Source organism: Lithobates pipiens, unplaced genomic scaffold (genome assembly GCF_037356315.1).
Source record: "Lithobates pipiens isolate NorthernLeopardFrog02 unplaced genomic scaffold, aLitPip1_a1.2 Scaffold_8, whole genome shotgun sequence".
NCBI classification, from domain to species: domain Eukaryota; kingdom Metazoa; phylum Chordata; class Amphibia; order Anura; family Ranidae; genus Lithobates; species Lithobates pipiens.
The window spans coordinates 127,212,407-127,226,317 of NW_027507903.1; the positions used below are offsets into that span (position 1 = coordinate 127,212,407).

Genomic DNA, 13,911 nt, shown 5'->3' on the forward strand with positions numbered 1-13,911 from the left:
CAAGATTTCTATCAGGTAGCCCGTTGGATTTTTGTTTAGGCAATATACATTGGCAAGAGTATATTCTATTTCATGTATTTTAAACTTTACAAATATAAACCGACCTTCCGGGTCCACCGTCCGGTCTTCTAACATAAACTTAAAGCGGAGGTCCACCCTAAAGTGGACCTTCCGCTCATCGGAACCCTCCCCCCCTCCGGTGCCATAATCGGCACCTTTCAGGGGGGAGGGGGGTGCAGTTACCTGGATAATCCAGGTAACTGCACCCACTTCCGGGACAGCTCTCTGCGGAAAGGGGCGTAACTTACGCCCCTTTCCGCAAGTGCCCGCCCCTTCCCGCAAGTTCCCCCGCTGCCTGCTGGGAAACACACAGCTCCCAGAGGCAGCAGGGAGCATCCTTATTGCGCAGCGCAATTCGCGCATGCGCAGTAGGGAACCGGGAAATGAAGCCGAAAGGCTCCATTTCCTGATTCCCATACCCAAGATGGCGGTGGCAGGACCCGACAGACGACCTAGCGATCGGCTTCGGGTGCCGACATCGCGTGCGCGCTGGACAGGTAAGTGTCACTATTTTAAAAGTCAGGAGCTGCAGTATTTGTAGCTGCTGGCTTTTAAAAAAAAAAAAAAACGCGGAGTCCCGGTGGACTCCCGCTTTAACATCTCCTGCTAGCCCTATTGCTACTACTTTTGCTTTTTTTTGTTGAGAGTCACCATAGTACCATGTTGGATGATGCTTTGAGTATAATCTCACATTTGTATCCTGTGTTATATGTGTCTCTTGTAGAAATACTGTGCTCGCTGCATTTTGTTTTATTTCCTTCAATATCCCATGCCTCTTGACCAGGGTATTTAACCCTCTGACATTATATGTCAGTAATTTTAACTCTTTCATATTTACTTTTCCACAACCTCCTCCTGCTTCCTACTACCCTCTCCCCTGTCTCCGCTTTAAAGGAGGGGCGAGGAAGAGGGGGACCCCTGGTATTGACAGCATAGGAACAGATCCCAGCTGAGGGAAAGGCACATAATGGAATGGTTTCTGCGCCCCTGCATTTCGTTCATCCCCTCACTCCCTTCCCAATCTCTCCCCACCCTAATACTAAAGATCTTTCTGAAGTATGTTAAGCTACAACTTGGCCAACTCAGCTAACGCAGATCTGTCTCTCCTGCTCTTGGCAACAGATGAGATCAGAAAACCATGGTGCGGCCTTTAACCTTGTTAATTTATGAATTAAAGTGTATTCTTATCTAGGTTAGGCAACTCTCTTTTGCTAATACTGCAGTCTATTATAGTCAACTATTTTCTTATCTTTCATGATCTTTTGGAGGTTCTACCTTTTCTATGTATTTATCAACTAGAGGGGAAATCTGAATGGAAAATCGGAGGGGGGAAAGTGATTCTATCAAGTGTGATTCTACCATTAGCTGTAGTGGTCTATCATATCTTGTAAGTCTATTCAATTTAGGGAGAGCTCAGCTGTGAAGGTCATAACTGGATGAATTTTTTTTTTGGAGCACATTTCGGCACATTTTACACTTTATACTATATGTTGATCATTTCATTTTTGAAGATTGAGCACTGTAGAGGTTATGGCTTTTTTTTTTTATGTGTTTCTTTCATGATACAAATGGATTTAAAAAATCCTGTTTTTTGATGGGTGACCAGAGTGAAGGTGGGTATATGGTATATGCTGTATCTCCAAAATTAGAGCTGATAGAGAAAGAATGGTGCCATTTTTGGAATCAATATGGTTGATTTACTATAACTGGAGTGGGTAAAATCTTGTGCAGCCGATTGTAGCCAATGAGCTACAAACTTCTGCTTGTTCAAATTAGCTTTGACAAAAAAAACTGGAAGCTGATTTGGTTTCTATGCAGAGTTGCACCAGATTTTGCACTCTGTAGTTTTAGTATATCAACCCCATTATGTCAAATATACCCAGGAACAGGTCTAACATTCGAGAAACTAAAATGTGTGTTGGCCTGTGTCATTTTTTAAACACTTTTTTGGACAATTGAGTACTCTTTTGCAAAAGGGATATGATTGCACATTGATAACTTTGAACATTTAATTATTGGGAATATTTATACAGCTTTTATTGCTGATTGCATATGTGTTTCTGAGTTAGTTATATTACTTCAATCTTAATTTTATTCAGGAGAAAGGTTGAGAAAGAGAGGTTAAACATTACAAACGATAACAAGATATACCAACAATATGCATCGTATGTGTCTTAACAAAAACATGTCCATGGTACAAATAAACGGATTGAGAGCATGCATAGAAATCCTATCAAGAAACCTTTAATGATAACAATCCTTGTGCGGGGGGAAAGGGGGCAGAGAGAGGGAAAAAACATGCATGCATATATACATACACACACACATACATATATATATATATATATATATATATATATATATATATATACACATACACACATACATATACATATATATATACATACATACATACAAACATACATACATACACACCCACATACATCCATATAGACTGAAATAGATAAAACATATATGCTAAAGAACTCCCCCGTACAGAGCAACAGACGAAATTATATAGAGAAATATTACGTGGGGTTCTTACATCGATTCAGGAACAACAGATAAGCCGAAGCCATGGTTCACTAGCTACATGGATTTCTGGGGATGTATGGAAATATACAGAAAGGAAAAAGGATCAAGGGTATAAAAAAGAGAGGGCATAGAGATAGGGGACAAGGATCACTCCATCATGGTCCCAGGGCGACGCCACCCAGGCCATGTTCAGCCCAGGAGATAAACTCAGAGGAGTACCGGAACATGGACCATGATGTCCAGGTGAGAGTAAACTGTTCATTTTTACCACATTCCTCTGCCAACAGACGTTCCAGGTCCCTTATGCGGTCCACCTCCGTCGCCCAGTCCCCCAGGGAAGGCATGACCGTTGATCTCCAATGACGGGGAATCACTACCCTGGCCGCCGCCAGGAAGTGACGTAGAATATCTCTTTTGATGGATTTGAACGTACCAGGGAGTATAGACAAGAGAGCCACCTCAGGTGAGGGGTGTAGAGAGGTCGCCATCAGCTTGCAGTAAAGTTTGAATATCTGTTGCCAATACCTTTGGACCGGAGGGCATTCCCACCATATATGGAGCATGGTTCCCCGGGAGCTAAGACACCGCCAGCAGGTATCCGGTACTTCCGGGTTGAAATGGTGTACAGTTGATGGGCATCTGTACCATCTCGTTACCAGTTTAAAACCCTTTTCCTGGGTCTTAGTGGCAAGGGATATTTTGTGCGTCAAAAGAAAGCTTTTTTGCCAGTCAATAGGAGAGATAGGGTGTTGTAGTTCTGTCTCCCAGGCCACCGTAAATGGAGGGAGGTCAGGGAAAGAGATATTAAGCAAGAGGGAGTAAAGTTGAGATACTACATGTGTTGGAGGTTCTGCCTGCAAGATCAGTTTCTCAAACCCCGTCGGTTCAGCAAGGACATCTGGAATGGATGAGAAAGTCCGTATGTAGGAGATAGTCTGTTGTCTCTGCATCCACTGCATGGGATGCCGGGAGGTTAGACTGGTAGGGGTATCTGTCCTTAAAGTGGGATCCGCCCGAAGGACTTGGGCAAGCCTCCTATGGTCTTCTCTTTGCCATGGTCCGAATTTTGATACCCTCATAGCCGGAGGAAAGGCCGGGGTCCCAAAGAAGGGAGTCATAGGCCCCATGTATTTTGATAGGCCCCTTTTGGTCATCATACGGTCCCAAATCTGGATTGTGTGACGAGTAAGGTCGTTGAGGGGACCCGACCCCCCCCCCGGACCGTGGGCAAGGTCCATGGGAGGGCGGAGAGATCAATTGGGTTCATATGACATTCCAACTGAACCCAAAGCTTGGTGGAAGAGTGGTGGAACCAATCTAGTATGCGCGTGAGCACTGCTGCTTTATGGTACAGGGAGGCATCCGGCGCTCCGGCCTCCCCCGAACCCTCGGACGAGATAATGTTTCATACCGTATTCTGGGGCGAGCAGCATTCCAAATAAATTTGGAGAACAGTTGGCGTAATTTCCTAAAGTACGAATTAGGTATGTGGATGGGAACGGTTTGAAACAAATATAGGAAACGAGGAAGAACGTCCATTTTCAAAGCATGCACTCTACCTAGCCATGAGAGCCGTTTGGACGTATATGTAGCTAGATCTGCCTGGGCCCTAAGGAGTAGGGGGGCAAAATTCTGAGCAAAGAGCTGGGACGCGTCCGCCGGTATTTGAATTCCGAGATACCTAATGGAAGAAGAATCAGTTTTAAAAGAGAAAGTAGTCGAGAGTCTTCGTATGGCCGACTGAGGCATGGATATGTTAAGGATTTCTGATTTACTATAATTAACTTTGAAGTTGCTAACCGCTCCGAATTTTTGGAATTCCTGCAGCACTGAGGGTAAGGATGTGTGTGGGTGAGTCACGTACAGGAGCAGGTCATCTGCGAATAGGGCGAGTTTATTATGAGTGGGCCCGACTGTTATGCCTTGGATAGAAGGATTGTTGCGTAGAGCAATAGCCAAATGTTCCATAGTTAGGACATAGAGGAGGGGGGACAATGGGCACCCCTGCCGTGTCCCGTTGGAGATAGAAAAGGCTGGAGATAATAAACCATTCAGTCTAACCCTAGCATACGGAGAGGAGTATAGGGACATCACTCTCGCTACCATATTAGTTCCCAACCCTATTTGCTGCAGGGATAATCGGAGGAACTGCCAGTCTACCCGGTCAAATGCCTTCTCCGCATCAACTGTTGTATTGTCCCTAGCCTCCCGGCCGCTCACAAAGCCAACCTGGTCTAAGTGTATTATTTTGGGCAGCAACGGTTGCAATCTATTGGCAAGGATTTTGGCAAAGACTTTCAAATCGACACCAATCAAGGATATTGGCCGATAGTTTGCACATAGAGTGGCGTCTTTGTCTGGTTTTGGGATGAGGCAGATGTGGGCCTCAAGCGTTTGTGGAGGGAACTTAGATCCCTCTGTCAAGGAGTTGAACATCCGGGTTAGAAAGGGTGTGAGGAGGGTGGCGAAAAGTTTGTAAAACTTAGGAGTGAAGCCGTCGGGGCCTGGGCTCTTTCCACTTGGCGTTCCCGCTATGGCTTTGGCAACTTCGTCCTCAGTGATAGGGGTTTCCAAGTCTGCAATGGTGTCACCATCTAATGTAGGGAGAGCGTTTTCCGAGATATAGGATAGTTTGTCTGCCAACTCGATAGAAGGGGATCCTACTTGTCGAGACAGAGGGATATTGTACAGAGATTGATAGAAGTCCCTGAATTCCTCAGCCATCTTAGAGGGTGAGGAGATCAAGTCCCCCCGCGCCCCCCGAATATGGGGTACAAAAGCGGAAGAAGTTTTGGGATGCAGGGATCGAGCCAATGACCTACCACATTTATCCTGAAACTTGTACTGGTGGAAAGCAAGCTTATCCGAATATGTACGTGCGGAGGTCTCATATAGTTCTCTGAGTTGAGATCGTGCCCTAGAAACGTCCGTCAGCGTGGTCACTGTCGGGGATCGTTTATGGTCAGTTTCTAGGTTCCTAAGAGTTTGGAGTGCAGCCGTGATAGCAGCCGAACGTTCCCTCTTTAAGCGCGTACCCAGTTGGATGAAGGTTCCACGTAGGACTGCTTTTAATGCCTCCCATTGAAAGGGCAGCGACGTCGTATCAGAGGCGTGGTCAGCAAAAAAGTTAGAAATGGTATTTGTAACCCTCGCCACACACTCCGAGTTTGTAAGCAACGAATCGTTCAATCGCCATGTCCACTCCCTGATCGGAGTGGAGGGGATTGAGAATGTCATGTGAATGGGAGAGTGGTCAGACCAAACCATAGGGTCTATGGTGCAGTCAGGGGACCAATCTAGGCAGCTGTGGTCACACATTAAGTAGTCTATGCGACTATAAGTGTGGTGTACGTGAGAGAAGTGGGTATAGTTACGGGATGTGGGGTGTAGCACCCTCCAAACGTCAAGACGCAGATCGTAGAACGCACGTTTCAGTGCCCTCAGTTTGGGGAATGAGAGGCATGATCGCGAGGTGGAGGAATCCAAGAGAGGATCTAGAGGTGTGTTGAAATCCCCTCCCAAAACAAGCTTACCCTCCAGGAATCCTGACAGAATCTTCAGGTACTGCAATGCAGATGCAACCGGATTGACATTTGGGAGGTAAATATTAGCTACCGTAAATTTGGTGCCCATAACATGAATTTCACAAAAACATACCTTCCCTGAGGGTCAGACAGGTGGTCAAGCACTTCTATAGGGAGCGTCTTATGAAAGGCAATAGACACTCCCTTGGTTTTCTGGGTCGGGTTAGTACTATGGAACCATCTGTTGAAGTATTTGCTGGAACAGGAAGGAGTGGAGGCAGAGTGAAAATGTGTCTCCTGGAGCAGAAGCACATTAACTAGGCGTTTGTGCATCTGGTAAAGGATTTGCCCTCGTTTAGCGGCAGTATTGAGGCCATTCGCATTGTATGAACAAAATTGTATCCTGGGTTGAGACGTCGCCGTGTGGGCCATGATAGAGCGACAGAAAAAAAAAAAAATAGAAATGAAAACAAGTAAGACAACAGGAAAGGTAGCAGAGCACAGGGAGAGATGTACAAAGACAGATGGGGAGGGAGAAAGGAGGGGGGAGAGATGGAGAAGAGGCAGGTCAGAGAGAGCCCCTGGGGTAAGGCGGCTCCAGAGGAATCCTAGAGTGTCCGTAAAAACGTAACCCTTTTGTGAAATATCACATAGCAGGCACGAGTTGTGCCAATCCTATTTAGGGGGATAGAACGAGGTTAGAATAGCTGAGTTGTGATCCCGACAACTTAGCAGGCATATATAACATAAGTGTAACATACCCAAGGACCATGGCTTCTAATGCTCAAAAAAAAAAAAAAAAAAATAATAAAAAAAAAATTGAATGTATAGCTAATACCATGGTACCCCCAGGCTACAGAAACATTATAGGAGTATAAACCAAAAAAAAAAAAAAAAAAAACAGCAGTGAAAAACAACAAGGTAGGAACTGGCTGGGGACAACATAAAGGCTCAGGTATTCCCATGTGGTCTCGAGGAGGTTGAACACACCAATTACCACAGTCATAACAGCTTTATCCAAAATCGTCGTCTTTTTCTAGCTCAGATAATGGTGCAAACGTACATCAGTTGCCCCTGACAAAGGCTACTGGGCTCGTGCCACAGATAAATTTAGGGTTGGTTCTGAAGAGAGACTTGGGATCCCCAGGACAAACCAGGGGACCATAATCAAGGCATGTCAAGTCAGTCCGTAGGCCCAACGTTGCAAGGAGACATAATGAGTGTGTCCACTGCAACTCAATAAGCAACAACAGTGGCAATGTCCACCCTTCTATAGCCCCAGCAGTACAACTGCACCAGCGGAGGGCAATGGAAGAACCCACGAGCCTCGCCAGACAGCTAAACCTCCCATAGCATTCAAAGTACACAGTTAGCAGGAGTCAATGGCAGGGGAACAAACGTACAAAGGGGAGGAGAAAAAAAAAAAAAAAGAAGGAGGGGGGGGGGGGTAGGGAACGTTGTTAAGGCAAACCCGGCCTGTATCAAGGATAAGACCCGTAACCACCTAGTGGAGAGAGAGAGTTCAGATTAGTCTTCTGGTGATGTGGCTCTCCGTATTCTGGGACCAGGGGGAACAAATCTAGGTCGTGAGTGTCTCCGGCGTTGCAGAGGAGGACCCGGTAGTCGCTGACGGTCATCTGGAGGATCCAGCCAATTTGGGATGGTGATAGGGTCTCGGTCCAGGAAGAGAAAGAAGGCAGGAAGCTGGTCTGGGTCTGATAGAACAAATTTGTGGTTATCCTCCCGGGTCACTTTGATGCTGAAGGGGTGGCCCCACGTGTACGTTGCACCTACTTGACGAATCAATTCCAGCAGTGGGCGGACCACCCGCCGCATGTACAGCGTGTTGCGGGAAAGATCTGGGTACAGGTGTATGGAGGATCCATGAAAGTCCAGTGGGCCCAGGCGCCAGGCCCTGCGTAATATCTCCTCCTTCAGAGTGTAGTAGTGTACCCGGCAAAGGACATCCCGAGGGCGATCCCTGCCGTCTCCCCCCCCACCCCCAACTCTGTGAACTCTATCCAATTCGATAGGGGACGTAACTTCCCTCTCCAGGACCTGATTTAGCATAGCAATAATAGTGGGTTTGAGGTCATTACCCGAGGTTGCCTCCGGGACACCCTGCAGCCGGATGTTATTCCTGCGGCTCCGGTTTTCACTGTCTTCTATTCGGAGCTGGTGCTGCCGCAACCGGGAGAGGTGAGCCGTAGATGCAAGTTCAAGTGCCGTTATACGGGCCGTATGGTCTTCTTGGGTGGTGGCCATTGTAGAAATTGCAGACTCCGATGCCGAAACCCGTTGCTTGAGGGCATTCAGTTCACTTTGGAGAGAAGTTTCCATTTTGGAGGCCCAGGAATCAAAGTCAGCCCTGAAGGCAGAAAGTAGGGCAGTGGACGTGGAGCCTGGAGCCCTGCTCAAGGCTGAGGAAGACATGTCTTCTGGAACAACTTCTACATTTGTGGAAGGGGACAGTGCAAATCCGGCCAGGGGATCCGGAGGGTCCATCGGGGGATTCGGCTGTACAACCGAGTTGTTTCCAGTGGTAGGGCAAGCCGCTGTAGTAGGTGGAGGGTGCTTCAGTTTGCTTGGGGTTCGGCTCGTCGAGAGCCTGTCTTTCCCTGCACGGGAGTCTTGTGAGGTTGTACGAAGTAGGTAACGTTGGATAGAGCCTTGTTGTAGTTCAGCAAAGTCAGCAGGATGAGAGCTGGAAGCCGCCATCAGCGAATCGGGTATGAATATTGGGGGACACAGCCTGCAGTTGTCGGGATAGCACAGAGCTCAGCGGTACATATCTTCAGCCGGCCATCAACAGCCACACGCACCCATATGCGAAGTGGGAAAGCAGCTAATGCGGTCCGTGTTGGCGGTGGAAGTGGGCTCTTGTTGCAATGTTAGTGTCCGGGTGGAGCAAGATAGCCACAATATTGGAACTGGGATCAGCCCTCCTTCCAGGCGTTTGTAAGAGGAGGGGGGAGCAGGGGAGAGCTGGAATAGGTGTTGCAGGGCAGCGGAATGACAGCCTGGGGTGCTCTTGGGGCCGAGGAGGGGGGCGGACTATGGCCAGGCAGGAACAGCAGCACTGGGTGGAGCAAGATGGCCACTATACCAGCAATAAGCCATAAGCCAGGTGGAGCAAGATGGCCACTACTAGGCCAGGGGCCGTGTTACCTATTTGCAGGCACCGTGGGGACTGAGGTGTAGATGTGCCACACTATAGAAAGTGGTGTGGCAGCTTGGGCATTACCAGCAGGCAAGGGGGGGCGTGACCTGGCTATGGGTGAGTGGCAGCCCCGCGCCCGGGTGTACCAAGATGGCCGCTATACTATTCAGCCACAGGCAGTCGGGTGGAGCAATATGGCTGCTTCTTCAGGCCTGGATCTGTCCTCCTTCCCTCCCAGCACTGTATATACCTCGGATGGAGTCTTTTCCGGGCGCAAAGAGGGACGGTCCGCTCCTCCGAATCCAGGCCAGACCGGTCGCACCTCCGCGGGATGATTGCTGCAGGACACACCGGGGATCCGCAGGCCCCACTAGGCCGCACCAGGCCGCGGCCTCCACGAGCGTCCCCGGAGCTCAACCGGGCCACCGGAGGGTACAGAGAGGATGCAGGAGAGGGATATGAAGGTGGATGAGAATCCCCTACCTCCCGGTAAGCGAGGATGAAGGCTGGTGTTAGTAGGCCTCGGAGTGGAAAAATGGCGGCCGCGATTGTCCAGGGGAAAGGGCTCTCGGGCCGTCTAATGCAGGAATTCCGGGCAATATGGGCTCCAAACCCCACAGGGCACCCAGATGGACAGTTGGGGAAGGTGTCTGGCTCCCAACAGGTCTTTGTGATTGCGGATGGCAGCGGATTAAGTTGCAGGAGTAGCGGAGCTCTTACAATACACGTCCGCCATGGTTTACATCCGGACACGCCCCTGAGTTAGTTATATTAAATGAGCATTTCTTTTAGAGAAAAAACTGAGAAATCAGAGAAAAAAACACAAAAATATTTCTTCCACTTTGATCAACTTCTTACCTTTAAAATATATAGACAATTGATAATTATTGATACAATGTTGCCAAAAGAAAGTTTTATTTTTTTGTCCCATTCCTCCCAAAAAAAAAAGAAAAACTATGTACAAATATTTTTAGTAAGTAATGGCAAAGTTATTGCTAAATCAAGAGGATCATAGCTGACTTACTAATCTGCATATTTGTTCTGATTATATGATATACAAAGTACTGTATCTTGTGATTCAGCATAAAAACTGCTTTGACTTTCCTCAAAACAATTATGCTTTAGCTTTTCTTTGAAAACGGTAGTAAACCGCATAAAAAAAAACAAATCGGGCCCTGGGCAGTTTAAATCATAATGTGCTAGTATGCATCACATACTAGCACATTATGACAGACTTATCTTAAAACAAAGCAATGCACTGTCACCACTGAAGGTGCTTTTTATCTTCATCTGGTCTTCTTTCTGGGTTCGCAGGCTTCAGCGATATGAACGACATGCACACAGAAGTCACAGTTTACGGCACGGCTCTGAAGGAATGGCACGGGCATGGCATTCCTTAAGAGCGCTAGAGTGAGTGACGTCACCATCTAAAGTAAATATCTCCTCAATGGTGCACATTTAGGAGATATTTACAGTGCAGGCATATCCCACTTTTAAGTACACAATGGGGTTTATTTACTAAAGCTGTAAAGTGCAAAATCAGGCTCACTTCTGCATAGAAACTAATGAGCTTATAACCTCGGCTTGTTCAATTAAGCTTTAGTAATAAAACCTGGAAACTCATTGGTTTCTATGCAGAAGTGAGCCTGATTTTGCACTTTACAGCTTTATTAAATAAACCCCATTGTGTACTTAAAAGTGGGGTATGCCTGTACCTATAGGTAAAAATCATAGATGGAAGTTTACTCCCACTGTAATGCTAGCAAAAAGACCAAAAGAAAAAAAAAAAGGACAGAGACTGACTCGTTAAACACTTATTTTGTGTATTTTCTGTAGTAGTTGAATAGGCTGGGAATTTATATTATTCAGCAGGTTTTGTTTTTTAATCTTCAGATAACCTATGTATAACATAGGATTATAAGGGATTACTTTAAGAAAACTGTGTATTTAAATGTATACTCTTTTCTGTTACATTATATAAATTTTTCTTATCTTTAGAATGCTCATAATAATATATCATTTCTTTCCTTAAGGACCTCATACAACACAGCTGTCCTTCCTCTAATAAATCAATCACCCTCCCTATCTGTCAACATTGCTGCACTGCATACACATATTACCTTGTCCACGCGGTCTTTCTGAACTCCATAACGCCCTCCAAAACCTTTGGAATGATCTGTACAGAGAGATAATATTAGCAAATCTAAAAATATATACTATAAAATTTTCAACTTTCAAAGTGTTACTGAATATTTTTTTTTATAGTTTGTATTACAAACAAGCTTTTGGGAGATACAGTATCTCACAAAAGTAAGTACACCCCTTACATTTTTATAAATATTTTATTATATCTTTTCATGTAACAACACTGAATAAATGACACTTTGCTGCAATATAAAGTAGTGAGTGTACAGCTTGTATACCAGTGTAAATTTGCTGTCCCCTCAAAATAACTCAACACACACTGGTGGTTTTTGATCACCACTGGGTTTTTTTTTTTAAATATATTAATGAAAAAAGACTGAACGTGTTGAAAAAACTTAACTTTTTTTTACTTTCTGCTAAAAAAACATATCCAATAAAAAAAAAAAAATTATAATAAAATCAAATTTCTTTATAAATTCGGGCCAAAATGTATTCTGCTCCATGTCTCTGGTTAAAAAAAAAATCCCAATAAGAGTGTATTGATTGATGGGCGTGAAAGTTATAGTATCTACAAATGGTGGTATACAGTATATACTGGAATTTTTATTTATTTATTATTTTAATACTAGAAATGGCGGTGATAAGTGACTTATAGTGGGACTGTGATACTGCGATGGGCAATCCGACACTAACTGAAACTGGGTGGGAACTGACTAACTGCCACTGCCATCACCAGTAACACTAATACAGTGATCAGTGCTAATACTATACACTGTCACTGTGCTAAATACACTGGCTGGTTAACACCTATGCAATCAAAGGGTTAACTGTGTGCCTAACAATGTGTATTGTGTGCTGCTTTTACTAATCGATGTGGCTGATTTTTCTCCCTGCATTTCAGGGAGAACAGCCACATCCCTGCTCCATGTATGGAGCCCTGTGTTGTTAGTAAACACAGGGCTCTATACTGACTAAATCATTGGCCGGGACCTGCTGACCAACTTGTGCTGTACAGAATGACAGCACAGATTGGGCGGCCGATAGGCACATGTAAGCACATTCATTTATCCATTAATGCTGGATCACAATGCCTTAACTAGTTTGCTGCCAAAGCCTATCTTTTACATTTTTGAACATGTTAAAAGGCACATTTTAGGCTTGAAGATTAGTAAATCCCCCCAAACATTATACACTTTCTGAAAAAAAAAGACCCTGATGGTAATTGCAATTTTGCATGTAACATATTAGCACACTTTTATCAATCCCACATTTTTGGTAAAAAAATACACTAAAGTTAACTGTAGTGCACAGAGACACAATATTTTACGTAATTAATTGGTAAAATATGAAAGATGAGATTGTGTTAAGTAAATAGATACCAAACCTATCAAACCTTAACCTCAAATTTCAGTACACAAAAGTGTCCATAGGAGACACTATAAAAGACTTTACAGGTCATCAATTTAGTTTAGTTAACCATGGATAATATCCCTAAAATTATTGCATTCACTCCTTCAACATAATAATATGTTTAATGGAATTGCCTTATTCATATATAGATGCACCCATCTGAACTTTTATGCATGCGTGTTATAATAGCAGCGAGAATGAACCACAGTTTATAAATGGCACTGATAGTCAAGAGGTTGAGGCCAGGTTCACACTGGTACGACACGACTGTTGTACGACTGCCATCCTACTTTGCCCTGTGACATCGGTCCTACGTCGGTCCTACATCAGTCCTACTTCCATCTGACTTGAATGAACAAGATACAATTTTGCTCCAAATTTGAGATAGGCGACTTGTCCTTTGACCAATCAAAACAATCCCAGTGTGACATAAATTCCTTTTCCTGCTGCTGCACACTGAAATATTTTGTTTCGGAATTTCGTTTTCGTCCGAAAAATAAATTTATTTAGTTACTCCCGAAATTCTTTTTTATTTATTTTGCTTCATTAGAAAAAACATTCATCCGAAAATCAAACCTGTCATTGAAGGTTTATGGTGTCTGTCGAATGTCGAATGTCCTAAGCAGATTCGATGGAGCAGCTAAACTGTACGATGCCGCAATCGTACTTTTCCGGTCGAATGCTTCGCCTACAAGCTATAGTAGAATTCTAATGTTGTATGACACTAGTAATAATTATATTTATTAATTATTATTACTAGTCAACCAACATTAGAATTCTTCTATAGCCTATGGGCGGAGCATTTGATCATAAATGTCCGCTTGCTGCGACTGCTTCGCTGAAACTTCATGTCAAATATTTTCTCTCCATGTCGAATAATCTTGGACTAATAGTTAGGTTAGGCACATTCGACCACAGGTTCGATGGACACGGATTGCTATTGTCAGCGTCATGTCGAATCTCCTATCTATATCGAACTGTTGTTGCAACGAACACAAAAATAAAGCATTTGTTTATGTCGGATCTTTTCGGTTTTCGGTTTCTGCGCGTTCGTTATCATTTGTTAAAAGATAACGA

The 13,911-nt window shown here is 44.7% G+C and overlaps 1 protein-coding gene and 1 long non-coding RNA gene across 2 annotated transcripts in view; one reads left to right on the top strand and one right to left on the bottom strand.

The window, feature by feature from the left end:
• Nucleotides 1-13,911, bottom strand: part of LOC143962108 (src substrate cortactin-like) — a 114,321-nt gene that overhangs the window by 63,510 nt on the left and 36,900 nt on the right. Inside the window, exon 7 of the mRNA XM_077471434.1 lies at nucleotides 11,400-11,455. Within this exon, the coding sequence (XP_077327560.1) occupies nucleotides 11,400-11,455 (56 nt within the window). The remainder of the gene's footprint in view (nucleotides 1-11,399; nucleotides 11,456-13,911) is intronic.
• The window catches only part of LOC143962110 (uncharacterized), a 767,356-nt gene that overhangs the window by 51,075 nt on the left and 702,370 nt on the right, over nucleotides 1-13,911 (top strand). The window lies entirely within an intron of this gene.